Source organism: Crocuta crocuta, unplaced genomic scaffold (genome assembly GCF_008692635.1).
Source record: "Crocuta crocuta isolate KB4526 unplaced genomic scaffold, BGI_CrCroc_1.0 scaffold26, whole genome shotgun sequence".
Taxonomy (NCBI): domain Eukaryota; kingdom Metazoa; phylum Chordata; class Mammalia; order Carnivora; family Hyaenidae; genus Crocuta; species Crocuta crocuta.
Window position 1 is genome coordinate 16,934,105 of NW_027532249.1, and position 15,882 is coordinate 16,949,986.

The 15,882-nt window shown below is 38.4% G+C and overlaps 1 protein-coding gene across 1 annotated transcript in view; it reads left to right on the forward strand.

Moving 5' to 3' along the window:
* The window catches only part of PSMA8 (proteasome 20S subunit alpha 8), a 51,541-nt gene extending 37,764 nt beyond the window's left edge, over positions 1-13,777 (forward strand). Inside the window, exons 4-7 of the mRNA XM_077778173.1 lie at positions 1,199-1,321; positions 8,659-8,778; positions 8,881-8,943; positions 12,768-13,777. Coding sequence (XP_077634299.1) covers positions 1,199-1,321; positions 8,659-8,778; positions 8,881-8,943; positions 12,768-12,860 — 399 coding nt within the window. The 3' untranslated portion in view covers positions 12,861-13,777. The remainder of the gene's footprint in view (positions 1-1,198; positions 1,322-8,658; positions 8,779-8,880; positions 8,944-12,767) is intronic.
* Positions 13,778-15,882: the final 2,105 nt, after the last annotated feature.

The following is a 15,882-nucleotide window of genomic DNA, read 5'->3' on the forward strand; positions in this document are numbered from 1 at the left end:
GGGTTCGAGCCCCGCGTCGGGCTCTGTGCTGACTGCCAGCTCAGAGCCTGGAGCCTGTTTCAGCCTGTGACTCCCTCTCTCTCTGACCCTCCCCTGCTCACGCTGTCTCTCTCTCTCTCTCCTAAAAATAAATAAAACATTAAAAAAAATAAATAAAATAAATAAATTATTTTAACTCTGTGCAAGTACTACTTATTCATTAAAGAGAAAAAAACATGGTTGATTAAGCAAATAAAAGGGTCTCTCCTCTGAGGTATATTTACAAAACATCTGCTTCATACCTCTGTGTGAACTAGGAATATTAAGAAATACAGGAGAATAAAGATATAAACCCTGCTCTTTAAGAGTTTATTTATATTTGTAGCACAACTATTTGCATTCAAAATTTGAAGTAGCTAATAAAAATACATAATAATAAAATATAAAAGTGACAAAAAAGGTATGGGCTTGAGCTTTCTTTCAGGGCTGCCCTGTGTACAACTTCTAGGAGCACCAGTCTCAGAGTTAGTGGGAATTCCACTCCCAGGAAGTTCCTGGCACTAAAGTAAAAAGAAATACAATTGGTTTCCAGTGCACTATTGTCTGGAAGGAAAAAAACATGCTTTGTGGTCCAGAGAGACAAAGGTTTCCTTGTTTGTGAACTGAAAGAAATCTCTTAGTTGGGTTTAATGTAGCAATAACTTAGTATATTCACTTAGTATAACTTAGTGAACAGAATATACTTGATAATAGTATCAAGTAAAAATATTGATTATAATTGTAACAAGTGTAGTATCTCTCAGAGTAAGCCCAAGGACTTCCTTCCAAAGCACAGCTCACTAAAATCAGCTTTACTAGGTGGGAACCAAAATGGTGTGGCATATATAGTTCTCTGCTATATTAACAAGATTATAGTCTAGTTATGTAAAAGCATGTAAAACAATGAGAAAACAGTTTTAAGACCATCTGTAAGCACTCTTATTATTTAATTTTACACAGTGTATGCATTAATTTCATTAAAATTTCATCATGATTGAAGTTAGTCCAGAAAAAATCAGAGAGAGGATCTTAAAGAAATACAGTACAAGAATCAACAAAGATTATAATTTTGGCAAGAATACTTTATATACTATTAGAATTTCTTAGTTGGTAAGTAATAGTGCTGTTCTTTATATGGCCTCATATGAAAAGGTAGTTATAAAAACATTTTATTTTTCAGAAATACACACAAAGCAATGGACGAAGACCTTTTGGTATTTCTGCCTTAATTGTAGGTTTTGATGACGATGGTATCCCAAGATTGTATCAGACTGATCCCTCTGGTACTTACCATGCTTGGAAGGTAAGTCATGAATTTGTTAATATATTTTAGAAGTTAAGTAAATGTAGTCACAGTAAATGTTTTATCGTTTTCAAGAACATAACAAAAACTATGTTGCATTAAAATATTGATGATGGTACAAACTTTATGTAACCATTTAGCTAGTCAGCAACTACGATGATTTTTGATGGATAGAGAAACACTTTGGTTTATTAATCACAAGGTCTTTTCCTTTGGAAAAGATGTGACAAACCTAAGTGTATATAAATGACCAAATAAGAGATATATCCAATTCCTATTCATCATTCATTCTTCCAAATAAGTACTGTATCGTACAGATGCTTGCTTTGAGTAGAAATATTCTTTCTGCTTTTAATACAGAATTGAATGAGCATTTAAATCCCACAGTGACATATTTAACGTGTCCTCTATTCTAGGAGAGTTAGAGTACCCCAAACTATTCTAGGAGAGTTAGAGTACCCCAAACTATGAATATACTATCGCCATGTATATGGCAGTATGTTACAATTGTCTCCACATAATTCTTGGAATATGGTTTGTTTTCTGGATAAGTTGTCATTCTTGTTTCAGTACCTAAATACTAACTTTGCTTAATGGTACATTCAAATGTAATACAAAAGTCCTAGGGCCTAGGAAACTATTGACAGTTTCCAGAAATAAGTTTTTGTATATTCTCATATATAAATATAGAAGTACCCCATAAAATCTAAATAAATTTTTACATTATTCAAGTTTAAACACCCAAGCTTTAAATAATTTCATGAGGATGCCTGGGTGGCTGGCTCGGTTAAGCATCTGACTCTTGATTTTGGCTCAGGTCATGATCTCATAGCTCCTGGGATTAATTCCCACATCGGGCTCTGCACTGACAGCGTGGAGCCGGCTTGGGATTCTTTTTCTCCCTCTCTAACCCTCCTCTGCTCACACATGCTCTCTTTCTCTCTCAAAATAAATAAATAAACTTTAAAAAAATGTCATGAAGAGTTTATTTTACTGTTATTAAAAGCCAAATAGGGCACCTGGGTGTCTCAGTCATTAAGCATCTGATTTCGGCTCAGGTCATGATCTCACAGTTCATGAATTCAAGTCCCACATCAGGTGAGCTCATGTTTACACTTTGGGTAAACATGAGCCCCATTTTGGGTGAGCCTCACTTCTCTCTCTTTCTCTCTCTCTCTCCCCCCCTCTTCTCGGATTCTCTCTCTCTTTCTCTGCCCCTTGCTCACTTGTGCACTCTCTCTCTAAAAAAATAAAGAAAATTAAAATTAAATTAAAAAATGAAAGACAGATTAATGGGGAACTACTACTACCTTGGTCTTTATGTCTGTATTAACTAAAGGAGTTGATTTGGGCTGACCACATTCATACTGTTTTATAAACCGATTAACCAGGCCAGTGAAATAATGGATTATATTCTTGCTATAAAGATCTGAATACTTGTGTTAGCTACACATCTTCTTTTAAGTTACCTGGACAAACTAATTGGTAATCAGAAACTGAAATTACCTGCCTCAAATACCGGACCTTTTCTGCCAATTTAAGAAATCTTTTACATGGACTAGATTTCTTAGGCTTCCCAAAGCTATACTTTTTTTTTCTTTCATAATTTAACAAATCTATACTTTCAACAAGTTCTTACACTCAACCTTTTTCGAAATATTTTGAAGTCTGCCATCTTCTGTTTGTATTAATTATTACATCATTACATTTCATTTCAATATCATAACATAGTAATTTCCAAGTTTACATAATTTTCCTTTTAATTTGTGTGCTCCCTAGGGTCATACAGAGAAGCAATTTTATTTCAAAGTCAACTAGTTAGGAAAATTATGGAATTTTTTTTAATTTTGGGGATTTCATTTATCATTCAGGCCTGAAACTCTGCTTTGCTGTGTTGTCTGAACGCCATGTAGTAGAGGCGGAGGGTGTGAACAGTGTGTGCATACACCTGCACACATGTACACCCCATTACCATTTTACTGATCTCATATTTTTTTTAAATGTTTTCTTTATTTCTGAGAGAGAAAGAGAGAGAGATAGTGTGAGCAGGGGAGGGTCAGAGAGAGGGAGAGACACAGAATCCGGAACAGGCTCCAGGCTCTGAGCTGGCTGTCAGCACAGAGCCTGATGCGGGGCTCGAACCCACGAACCGCGAGATCATGACCTGAGCTGAAGCCAGACACTTAGCCGACTGAGCCACCCAGGCGCCCCTCCTGATCTCACATATTAAACTTCGTGTAAGATTTTGGTTGAAATCAAACACAACTTTAAAAAATTTTAACAAAAAAATGTTTGAAAACATTTTTATTTTATGTATTTGGTAAGTGAGAGTCAGGAATTGAGTGATTTTTTTATAAGGTCACCCTACTAGTTAATAACAAAAGTGTCATTAGAACTCAGGGTCTTCTGCCTTATTAGTACAGTGTTCCTTCCATCACATCATGCTTAGGCCAAGTCACTGTTTATGTGAGTGTCACATAAATTCTGATATCTAGTCTGAAAAGGCAGAATAAAATCTTCCAGTTTTATTTCTGTTTGGGGGAACAACCACAAGATCACGTGAGGTTTTGTTTTTGTTTTCTTTTTTCCATTTGTGTGGACTGTTTTTCACTCTGACCTGCTATACCAAGGAGCCTGTAAAGGTGACACCATGGGCTGTTGAGGACACAGCTGTGGTACCATGTGGAGACAACACTTCCACTGTGCCAGGATGTAGGTCCATTAGTGACCCTGCCTCAATGGATTATAGAGCCTTCCATTAACTTTTTTCACTTTACATGGGAATAATAAGAAAGATCTCCAGAAAATCCCTTGAGTACTAGACATCTCCCTGGCCCCACTGTATAATAGTAACTTTATTTCCCTTGATAACCAGAATAAATCATACCATCCTCACAGTAACCCAGTAGTTGCCTATTGGTTCAAAGGCATGAGGAGTCCAAACTTGCCAAGTGGCAGTCCCAGCTTCTAATTCAGCGAAATTTTTGTTATGTCCCCTAGTAGAATATTGCCTCTTCTCCCTCTGTACCATGATGCCAACTTGGGAACTAGGACTTTTAAACTAATACAACCTAAGAAGCAAAAATTTTATTAGTGGGCCATCAGGGGTTTACTGAGACACCTATCCCTTGACTCCTAGATTTGTGACTCTGAGAGAAATTAGTTACTGCTTCCTGTTTCCAGGCACACAGGATCTTGTCAAACAGAAACCTGGCTCCAGAAAATGCTGTCCCTGCCCCTCCCAGTGGTGTAACCGAGTCTTCTGTTGGCTATTCCCTATTTTTCATCAGGCTGGCTTCTGTAGGATTAGAGAACATAAGACCAGTGAATCTCATGGGCACAAGGATATTCTCTTGGTCCCTCCTTGGTCATCAGCAGTGTTTTGTAGGATACCATCACGGTGAAGAAAACATTCAGCAAGTTCACAGAAGGTGAGGCATTTGGTACAGGGAAAGAAAACTATCCAGAGTAAGTTTCTCTTCTACTAAAGGCATATAGCTGCCCCTTCTGTGACAGGAAAGTCTTAAGAAATCAGGTAGCCATGTAGTTCTGGCAGTTTCCAGATCAGTAGAGGCACCCTTTTTAAAATATTTTTCTTCTTCTTTATATTTTCATATTGCAGAAAATATTTCTTTACTTGAAGCAATGGGTTCTAGGGTTTGGCACATTACATTAAATTATATTAATCAAAATCCTCCTTCTATAACCATACAGAATGCTAGAATGATCATTAACACGTTTTTAATGCATAGCTAAACTTACAAAACAGACAAAATCCTAAGGGGCCAGAAATAAAGAAGAAACTGTATACCAGAGCGGTAATTCTGTGAGTTGATGATATCTCTGTGCCAGGGGTAATATACAGGAGGATTCCCAAAGATAATTCACTATCAAAAGTTACAAAGTAAAATATATAAACAGTCCATCATTTAATAAATATTAAATCTAGGGGCACCTGGGGGGCTCAGTCAGTTAAGTTTCTGACTCCTGATTTGGGCTCAGGTTATGATCACACAGTTCGTGAAATCAAGCCCCACTCTGGGCTCTACGTTGACAGTGCTGAACCTGCTTAGGACTCTCTGGCTCCCTCTCTCTCTCTGCCCCTCCGTCACTCACAGGTACACACTCACACACAGACTCTCTCTCTCAAAAAAAAAAAAAAAAAAAAACTTCAAAAAAGTCCATCTATAAATATTTGAATTACATATCAAATATTGTTCTAGGTTCTGGGAATACAGAGGTGACAAAAATATGTCCAGATGGTATATATGAAATATAAACCCTTTGGGGGAAAAAGAGAACAGGCTGGGAGGATAGAATGTGATTGGTAGGTAAGGTAGTCAGGGAAAGCACCTTTGAAAAGGTGAGATGTGAACAGAGGCCTGAAGAAAGTAAAGGAGCAAGCTAGGTAGTTCTTTCTGTGGTATTCCATACAGGAACCAATAGGGCAGCAGTATGTTCCGTATCTGTGAGATATCAAGCTCTATGCAGAGCATATGACTGTGCTGTGGTGAATCTGGAAAGGTTGTGATGAGGGATGAAGTAAGAAGCAGGAGGGCACTAGATCTTACAGGATCTGAAGGCCATGATAGGACTTGCATAGTAAATAGAGTCATATAGAAAGCCGTTTGATTTTTTTGCATAATAGAGTAACATGATCCGACTTTTATATCTTTAAAGTATCTGTGTGGCTACTGTATTGAGAATAGATTGTATGGTAAGGTAGAAGCAAGCAAACAAGTTAGAAGGCTGTGTCCAATAATAATCTAGATTGGGGGCACTGGACCAGTGGAAGATGGGGAAGGATCCAGCATAGTCTGTGAAGGAAGAGAACCCAGAGAGTGTCATCCTGGATCACAAGTGAAAACACTATTCCCAGAAGAGTTGATCAGCTGAGCCAATGCCACTGATTAGTCAGATAAAAAGTGAAACGATTGGGTTTGGCCATGGGCAGGTCATTGGTGTCATGCTGATGAGAGACTGATCAGAGTGGATTTAAAAGAGAGGGAGGAAAGGTCAACAATCATCAAGCCTTCATACTTTCTGTATGAGACCACACAAAGGATAACACTATTTACTCATCAGCTAAGAAATTCTAATAGTAAATAAAGTATACCTTTCAAAATGACCTTGTTTACCAGTTTTTATTCTGTAGATCTTTAAGATATACAAAGATATACCTACAGGGTATTGTTTTGGCTCTTAACAACAGTGATGTGATGATTCTTAATGCATAAGGATTTATTTTTCTCATATAATTAGAAGTTTGAGGATAGATGGTCACTGGCGTTGTCTCTTTTATGATCTTCGTCTTTGCCCATGCTCTCAACGTGGCTGCTAGATCTCTAGACAGCCTGTCTGCATTCCAGACACCAAAGGTTTCTAGAAATTCCACCCATTTATTTCCACTTACGTATTCCTACTGGTAGCTGGGGCTAGGAAGTCATACTTTTCAGCAGGCACATTGCCTAGAGTTCTGTCACAAAGGAAGAATGGATATTGGGGTTGGCTGCTGTTAATTTTTGCTCTAGAAAATTATCATTAATCATTATAGGAAGGCAGGAAAAAACAGTGCAAGACTATCAGAGTCTTCTGAAGTGGGCTGGAGGGGTGGGTGATGGGTTTGGAGGAAGGGTGGGGATTTGAATGTGTTAAAAAGATTTTAGGAAACCAGTCAAGTAAATAAGAATTAAAGAATTTTTATATGAGCAATTAGAAGAATTGGACAGGAAAGTCACCAAGAATTTATAAGGGGATCTTTAAGGGCTCAGTGAGATTTTTGAATAAACTACTACCTTATACTCTTCCTCTCAGGGCAACAGCTAGTTACGCCGTGAAAAATAGTAGCTAATAATACTCCACAGTTATACCAATCTGAAGTCTTTACCTTTGATCTTAGTGAAATTTCAAGGCCACAAGATTCAATTTAAAATTTCACAGTTTTAATCCTCTGAAATATAAAGGCATAGAAAAATTTCCTGTGAAAAAAATTCTGCTAACCAGAACAATATACTGTCAGGCAGTACAAAAGGTATGCTTTCATGCTCACTTCCTAAAATCTCTTTTGAGATCTCTTTCTTCTAATCAAAACTAACCACAACCACTTAGAACTAAGACTTTCCCTCATGCACTGCCAGAATCCTTCAGTGAAAGGAAGGGCCTTTCTGCCGGTTCTTGTCACTCTCTAAAGTCATCAAAGCAAAGGGTCATGTGGCAGCATGGTGTATAAAGTTCAAAGCTTGGAATGTCAATTCAAACTACTTGGCTTCAAAGTTCAGCTCTTCTACTTACCCCACCTTCCATGATCTTGGGCAAGATTTCTTAACCACTGGTTCACAAATTAGAGGCATTTTGTACCCACTAAGAGACATTTGGCAATATCTAGAGACATGTTTGGTTGTCACAACTGGGGTGGGGGATACTACTGGCATCTAGTAGATGGAGACCGCTACACATCCTACAATGCACCGGGCAGCGCTCCACAACAAAGAATTATCCAGCTCAAAATGTTAATAGTGCTGAGTCTGAGAAAGCTCGTTTTAACCTTTCCAACCACCCATTTCTTCATTCATGAATTGGAGTTAGTAATAGTAACTAATTGTTTGTATGATGGTTGAATAAGATAATCCATGTAAAATGCTTAGCACAGTGCCTGGCACATAAATGCTCTGTTAATATGAATTACTATTATCATCCTCATTATCATCACTAATACTCGTCTAAATATTTATACTAAATTAAAAGAACATGCCATATACTACCCGTGGTCATGCAGCCAGGGCAATCATTTGCCTGTTTCCTTCATCTGATGAAAATTTCTAAAGAGAAAGAAAACTGGGGAATAGAACAGGATACTCTTTTCTCATTTATAGAATCAAAGATAATGAGTTAGTAATTAGGTGACCTCTGTAAGTTATAAGAAAATGGTATGCATAGCTCTGTTCATGTAAATAGTCTCTTTTTCATGCCAATGTCCTTTTCCCCTTCTTTCTTCCTTTTGTACTGTATTACAAAGTTATACCTCCTTTCCTCTCTACCTCTCTTGGAATTTCAACTCTTTCAGTCTTTTCTGCTTACCAAGGAGTTGGGAGCCATTAAAGTAGTAGAAAGCATTGACCAGGACAAGACATTGGTATGTTTGAAGATAAGTCATGCCACCATTTCAGATTATTCATGTAGTAACAAAATGAGCTGCTGAAATGTTAGCTAATTTTTCAAAACTACAGTTTGCATTTAGTAATTATACTAAGAAATGTGATAATAAACTCTAAACTTCACTGAGTAACCATAAATTCATTCATACTGCAGTGATATTAATAATTATCTTATTTTTCAAGGCAAATGCAATAGGCCGAAGTGCTAAAACTGTCCGGGAATTTCTAGAAAAGAATTATACAGAAGATGCTATAGCAAATGCCAATGAAGCTATCAAATTAGCAATAAAAGCTTTGCTAGAAGTAAGTGATCTATAAAGCATATTTAAGAAAATATGGGTTTTTTTGTATCTGTTTGCTTCAAAAAACAAAAGTAATTCTAATATTGTGTTTGTTCTACATTAGGTTGTCCAGTCTGGTGGAAAAAACATTGAGCTTGCTATAATAAGAAGAAACCAGCCTTTGAAGGTAAGTCGTTAACCAAAGAGGAAAAAACATATGTAGTATAAAGTAACTTGACAGCAGTTGAATCCTGTCAAAATGTTGACACCTGTGAATCTTCATTGAAAGCCTAAAACATCCATTAACATCCACTGACACCATGATGACTTCTGTTTTGTTTCTGTAGGCTTATGTTCACCAATTCAGATGTGCTTATTGCGAGCACTTACCTATCCCTGGTCCTTTGTGAAGACTTAGAGGTGCTGAGATCTGTATGTAGGCTTACCCCGTTTAGTATATATTCTTCTAAGTAGGAACCCCTACCGAGCCACTCATATATGGGGTTAGTATAGAATATTGCCTATGGATACTTATCCCCAGCACCATAAACAAGCCTACCTTGGAGATGCTAAGAATGCAGTTCCAAACACTGCTATAAAGCCAATATTGCATGAGCACCTGGTTGGCTCAGTTGGTTGAGTATCCGACTGTTGATTTCAGCTCAGGTCATGATCTCATAGTCATGGGATTGAGCCTCGCATCAGGCTCCACACCATGGGCATGGAGTCTGCTTCAAAGATTCTCTCCCTCACCAACTTGACAATAAACTATTTAAGAAGAAAAAAAAAAAAGATTCTCTCCCTCAACCCTCCCCTACTCTTGTACATGCACACTCTCTCCAAAAAAAAATTTTTTTTAAAAAACCAATATTGCAACAAAACAAGTCAAATGAATTTTTTGGTTTCCCAATGCATGTAAAAGTTATGTTTACACTATACCATAGTCTCTTAAATGTGCATTTTGTCTAAAACAAAGCAATGTACCTAATTTAAAAACACAATGCTGTGGTGCCTGGGTGGCTCTGTTGGTTGAGCATTGGACTTCGGCTAGGTCATGATCTCACAGTTCATGAATTCAAGCCCCGCATTGGACTCACTGCTGTCAGCTAGCAAATATTTGGCTGTCAGTGAGTTATATTTTCTGATTGCAGATCACCATAACAAATATAATTTCAAAAAATTTGAAACATGAAAATTACCAAAATGTGACACAGACACAAAGTGAGCAAATGCTGTTAGGAAAGTGGTGCCACTAAGCTTGCTTGATGGAGGGCTGCCACATACCTTCATAGAAAATGCAGGGGTGCCTGGCTGGCTCAGTTGGTAGAGCATGTGACTCTTGATCTCAGGGTTGTGAATTCAAGCCCTATATTGGGTGTAGAGCTTACTTAAAAAAAAAGAAAGAAAGAAAATCCCAACAACTTATTAAAAATGCAGTATTTGCAATGCACAATAAAACAAGGTATTCTGTAGAAAGCAGTGATTCTTCCTGTCCTTTTAGATCTTCTGAAAATCAAGATATGCTTCCAGCCAATGTCATTCAGCTACCATTAGTATAATTATTGGCCCTCCAGGCTTCTAACATAATATTATCCTTCATTATGTCAAAAACCCTCCGCTCCTGTTGATTGTATACTGGTTTTTATCTGTTTTCTCTACTTTTCACTTACAAGTGTCTTTAGACTCTGTAAAACATAAATTTTAATACCCAGTGTGATAACCTTTCCGTATTTCTTTGTGCCAAGTCTAACGTTGTTATTTGTGTACCTTTTGTTAACCATTATGGGTTAAAACTGCTGAAGCACAAAATAAATTGTCCAGAGTATTGTGATAGAGGACTCATTGGCCAAAGAACATGTGAAATTTCGTTCACTATTGTTCCGTAGATAGAACGGAACACAGTACAATTTGCCAGCTCTCTAGCTGAGAGTGTAAAAAGCACTTAAAGCACAGTTAACTATATGAAAAGTATACTACAAAGGATTATTTTACATATACTTTTTACTTTAAAGGAAGTATTTCAAGGGGATATAGTACTAAAGTCAGCATTGGGTGAAGCAGTGGGGTTTTGGTTTTTTGAGTTGTGTTGTTGTCATTGTTAAGACACAACAATCGCACCTTTTACTAGTCAGCCAGTAGATGGCGATGTGAGGATAAGGCAGCAGCAAAGCTTCAATGACTAAGAGAAATGGGGAAAGGTGGGGAGGTTCTGCCTCTGCAGGACCCCACAAAAATAACCATAGTGCTGAGCATGGAGTGTAGATGAGAAGTGGGCCATGTTGTCACCCCTGCCATCAGGGATCTCAGAACAGATGCACCAAAACCACAAGGACACAAAAGCACTGAGGCCAGATTTCCCTCTCCAGCTTCATCACTTACATATATACCCACATGGATAGACACATCCAGCAGGCATATCTTTTTTACTTAGGAGTGCTAGGATGGTATGTGTGCTGGCAGCAAAGTTACACTGCCCTGCCACGTGCATTTCCCAATATGCTGTGTAACAAATAGGGCATGTGCTTTGGAATTGGATAGACCTGGGTTTAAGTTTAGAGTTACATAGACCTAAGTTCCAGGAAATTAATATATTTAATAGTATGACCTTGGGCAAATTGCTCCCATCTTTAATTTTAGATACAATAAAATTGATTGATATATGATAAAAGGTGTTTTTGCTTCACACTGTAGTGAAGGAGTTGTAAACAAAGCAGTGTAAGTCATCTTTTCCCTGCTGCTTTGGCGATTCTAATGGCTGATAAAATAGGCAAACCCTATCAGAGAATCAGACAGTAGAGTAGAGAGGAGGAGGGAGTTCAGTAATGAGTTACTTGCTCATAAATAGAATGAGCCTGCATTAAAATGTTTTCAGAGTTATAGTCATATATAGGATATGTAATGCAATATAACATTTTTCCCTGCTTTCTTTTTTTAAATTTTTTAAAATTATATTTATTTTTGAGACACAGTAAGACAGAGCATGAGCAGGGGAAAGGCAGAGAGAGAAGGAGACACAGAATCCAAAGCAGACTCCAGGCTCTGAGCTGTCAGCACAGAGCCCAATGCAGTGATCAAACCCACTAACTGTGAGATCATGACCTGAGCTGAAGTCGGACACTTAACTGACTGAGTTATCCAGACGCTCCTGCCCTGCTTTCTTTTTTAATGCAATGAAGTGGAAATGTCATAGAGTTCAAGTTTTGTCAATATTTGTTATAAATATGTTGGTTATATATATATTTCATTACATATTTGCAGATATAAAGTTAAATTTTAAATAGAAAATATAAATGCCCATTTTGGGTGAGCAGAGCCCCACTTTTGGTGGGCTAGAGCCCCACTTCAGATGACCATGAGCCCTGTTTCTGTTTCAGGTAAAAAACAAAAAAAACAAAACAAAACAAAACAAAAAAACACAGGCTCCACTTCAGATGACCCCTCTCCCTCTCTCTCTCTCTTTCTCTCTCTCTCTCTCTCTCCCCCCCTCCCTCTCTCCCCCCTTTCTCCCTCTCTCCCTGTTTCCCTCCCCGCCCCATGTCAGTCTTTCTCCTCCCTCTCTGCCCCCTCTCCTCTCTCTCTCCCTTCCATCCCTCTCTCTGTGCCTAACTTACATGCTGTCTCTCTGTCTCAAAAAGATGAAAGGGAGGGAGGGAGAGAGGGAGGGAGGGAGGAAGGAAGGAAGGAAGGAAGGAAGGAAGGAAGGAAGGAAGAAAATGTATAGGGGCACCTGGGTGGCTCAGGTGGTTAAGCATCCAACTTTTGATTTTGGCTCGGGTCATGATCTTGTGATTTGTGAGTTCGAGCCCCACAGTGGGCTCTCCCTGACAGTTTGAAGCCTGCTTGAGATCTCTTTCTCTCTCTGCCCCTCCCTCACTCTTTCTCTCTCTTAAAAATAAATAAATAAACATTAAAAAAAGAAAATATAAATGTATAAAATATAATTTATATTGGAAATATTTAGAAATTACTGGTATAATTGAAATTTGCTTTTTTAAATTTTTTTCCTTTCAGATGTTTAGTGCCAAAGAAATTGAATTACAAGTAACTGAAATAGAAAAGGAAAAGGAAGAAGCAGAGAAGAGAAAGTCCAAGAAGGCTACCTAATTCTTAGGATGAACATTAGAAGCCTTTAATGTTTTGTCGTACTCCTTGGAATTACTTAGTGAAGTTTTAAAGGAAATAAGTTGTTTGCGGCATTACCTTTAATAGTTATGTGCTGTTTTGAGAATGCCACATTTGGGCTCTCTTCAGTCTGTTACATAGACAGACTTCTCTTAGTATGAAGGTATTCTTTGAAAAGAAGTGTCAGTAATTGTTGAAAGCAGTCATAATTCCACATAAGCCTGAGACTGCACTTAATAACTTGTTCAGTGTGTTACTTTTCTTCATTTATGCAAACTTAAGAAAAAAGTTTAATTTTTAAAAATTAATAATCTGTTGTTTGAGTATTGACATCAGGTAAAGATATAGCTATTCCAAAATAAACCTAATACCGAGTCATGCTTCTGCATGAATGATAAAAACATCCTTATGTTGGTGAATTGCCAAAATTTTGTCAGAGCCTTCTTCATTTTTAAACATTTTATCATATTTATTTTACCTTTGTCATTTTATAAGTTGCAGCACATTATTTTTTCACGAAACGAATATTAAGGGCTAATCTAAATAGGCAGTTAAAATAAAGTGTGGTAAGAGCTTGTAAGGGCATCTGAATGGGGTACTATATATAGGAAAACAAGGAGAGAAATGAATACATATAATTCTTAGTTTCAATTTTTATTTTATCTTAGTGCCCCGTATGTTAGGTTTGTTATGTGTTCCATCAGCTGAGTGCTTACTATGTGCTTGGCATTGGGCTAGGCTTATTAGGAGTAATAAAAAAAATAAAAAGTGATCTCTATCCACAAAGGGCCCCCACAAAGAATGTGCTTATTCTTGTAATGAGGTTATATTTTTGAAGACAGAGGATATTAATCGGCATAAAAACAAAAGCTTCTATATCTTAGTATTTTAGAGCTTTCTCCTTTCTCTCTCTCTCTCTCTCTCTCTCTCTCTCTCTCTCTCTCTCTCTCTCTCTCATTTGAGAGAGCACANCTCTCTCTCTCTCTCTCTCTCTCTCTCTCTCTCTCTCTCTCATTTTAGAGAGCACACCAGCAGGGGAGAGGGCGGGGGCAGGGAGAGAGAGAATCTCAACCAGGCTCCATGCTCAGTGCAGAGCCCAAAGCAGGGCTCAGATCTTGGTGTGAGATCATGACCTAAGTGGAAATCAAGTGTCAGACACTCAACTGACTGAGCCACTCAGGTGTCCCTTTTTTCTTTTTCATGTTCTTTTTGAAAACAGATAGGAGAGAGGTTGAGTTTTTGCAGAGGAATGAAAAGCTCAGAGTAGATGTTAACAGAAAAGAATCTGTTTGGGTAAACAGCTACCATAAGACAATCTAAGCCATTGGTGGTTGTGGTGCTCTGAAGCTAGGGGAAAGGAAAGAGCAGAGTCAGACTTTTCTGAGATATAGGGGTACCTGGGTGGCTCAGTTGTTTAGACATCTGACTCTTGATCTCAGCTTAGGTCTTGATCTTGAGTTCAAGCCCTGTGGGCATGGAGCCTGCTTTTAAAAAAATGTAAGAGATACAAAGACTTTGGGGCATCTGAGTGGCTCGGTCGGTTAAGTGTCCAGCTCTTGATTTTGGGTCAGGTCATGATCCCAGGGTCATGGGATCGAGCCCCATGTCAGGCTCTGCACTGAACATGGATCCTGCTTGGGATTCTCCCTCTCTCTGTCTCTCCTGCCCTTCCCCCACCCCTGCGCACACACTCTCTCCCTCTCAAATAAAAAAATAAATAAAACAAAACTTAGATTTTTAAAAAAGTACGAGAGATAAAGACCTTAACAAGGCCACCTCACTGGTTTTCATTCCCTGGTATTCATCTTGGGCCAAATTCCTGTGGTCTGCTGCTGATGCATTTCACTTCTTCAGACAGAAGCACTGCAGGGCGTTTTCTAAGGCAGAAGGTACAGTCTGTATTCCACTCTGCTTCAGGCCACTCTGACTCACACTACTCTGACTTAGGTCACTCTGACTGCCCTTCCAGTTTCATGGGAACCATGGAATTTTGTGGCCCCCTCTGTCCTTCCTCTGTTTTGTTTTGGGGTACTATGATTCTTTGCTTTGAGTCATACTATACCTTTCTTCTTTAAAACTTAGAATCAAAGATAAATACTTGTTCCATGTGACTTCTGGCCCCTTTTAGCTTTCCAGAAGCAAAGATGCTTCCCAAGTGGAAGACCTGCTGAATAAAAATTTAGCATTTTGGAAAAAGAACCCCACAACTTTGAAAACCAATGCTCAGCTCCCTCTGAAGGTATGTCAACACACATGCACACCCAACATACAACATAAAGGGCAGGATGTTCACATTACCCTACTCTACTGCCGTGAGCCCACTGTGAATCCTTAATGCTCTTGATACAATATTTGATAATATGTAACAAATATTGAGTGTTTTCAGTGGCAGACACTATTAGGTGCTAGGGATATAGTGGTAAGGAATAGACTCCTAATTTGTCTTCATTACTGTGTAGTGAAAAGATGGTTATTAAACCCAAATTGGGATTAATGCTGTGAAGCTCTGTGTCTGTTTTCCCTTCTAAACTAGAAGTCCTACAAGAGGCAGAGTTGGGATTTACCTCTCTTTCATCTTTGTTTCCACAATTTTTCTGTCATTAAGACTTAATACAGGCTTGTTGAGCTGTGCTGACTTCTGCAGATTACTGCAAATGTCAGAAATTGAGAGTGGGGACAGGAATCCTCTAATCTCTCAGTGTAGAAGTCAATTTCCTAATTTCTATTGGCCCTTGTTGAACATTACAGTAATGGGAAGACATCACATGGTCAATGAATGTATTGCAGGCAGCGCCCCTGAAAGTGGATTCCGACCCTGGTGAAATAAAAATGAGAGGACTTGACGAAGAGAGGAATATATTATTATAGTCCTGGAAAGCCTTCTAAAGGTGGAGTAACTTGAAGTTACATTCCCCAACTACTCATGCCTGATTGAACATTCCCTTTGTGCTGGGTACCAGAGATGAACGAGATACGGTCCTTGTGTTGAAGCGGTCATAGTGCC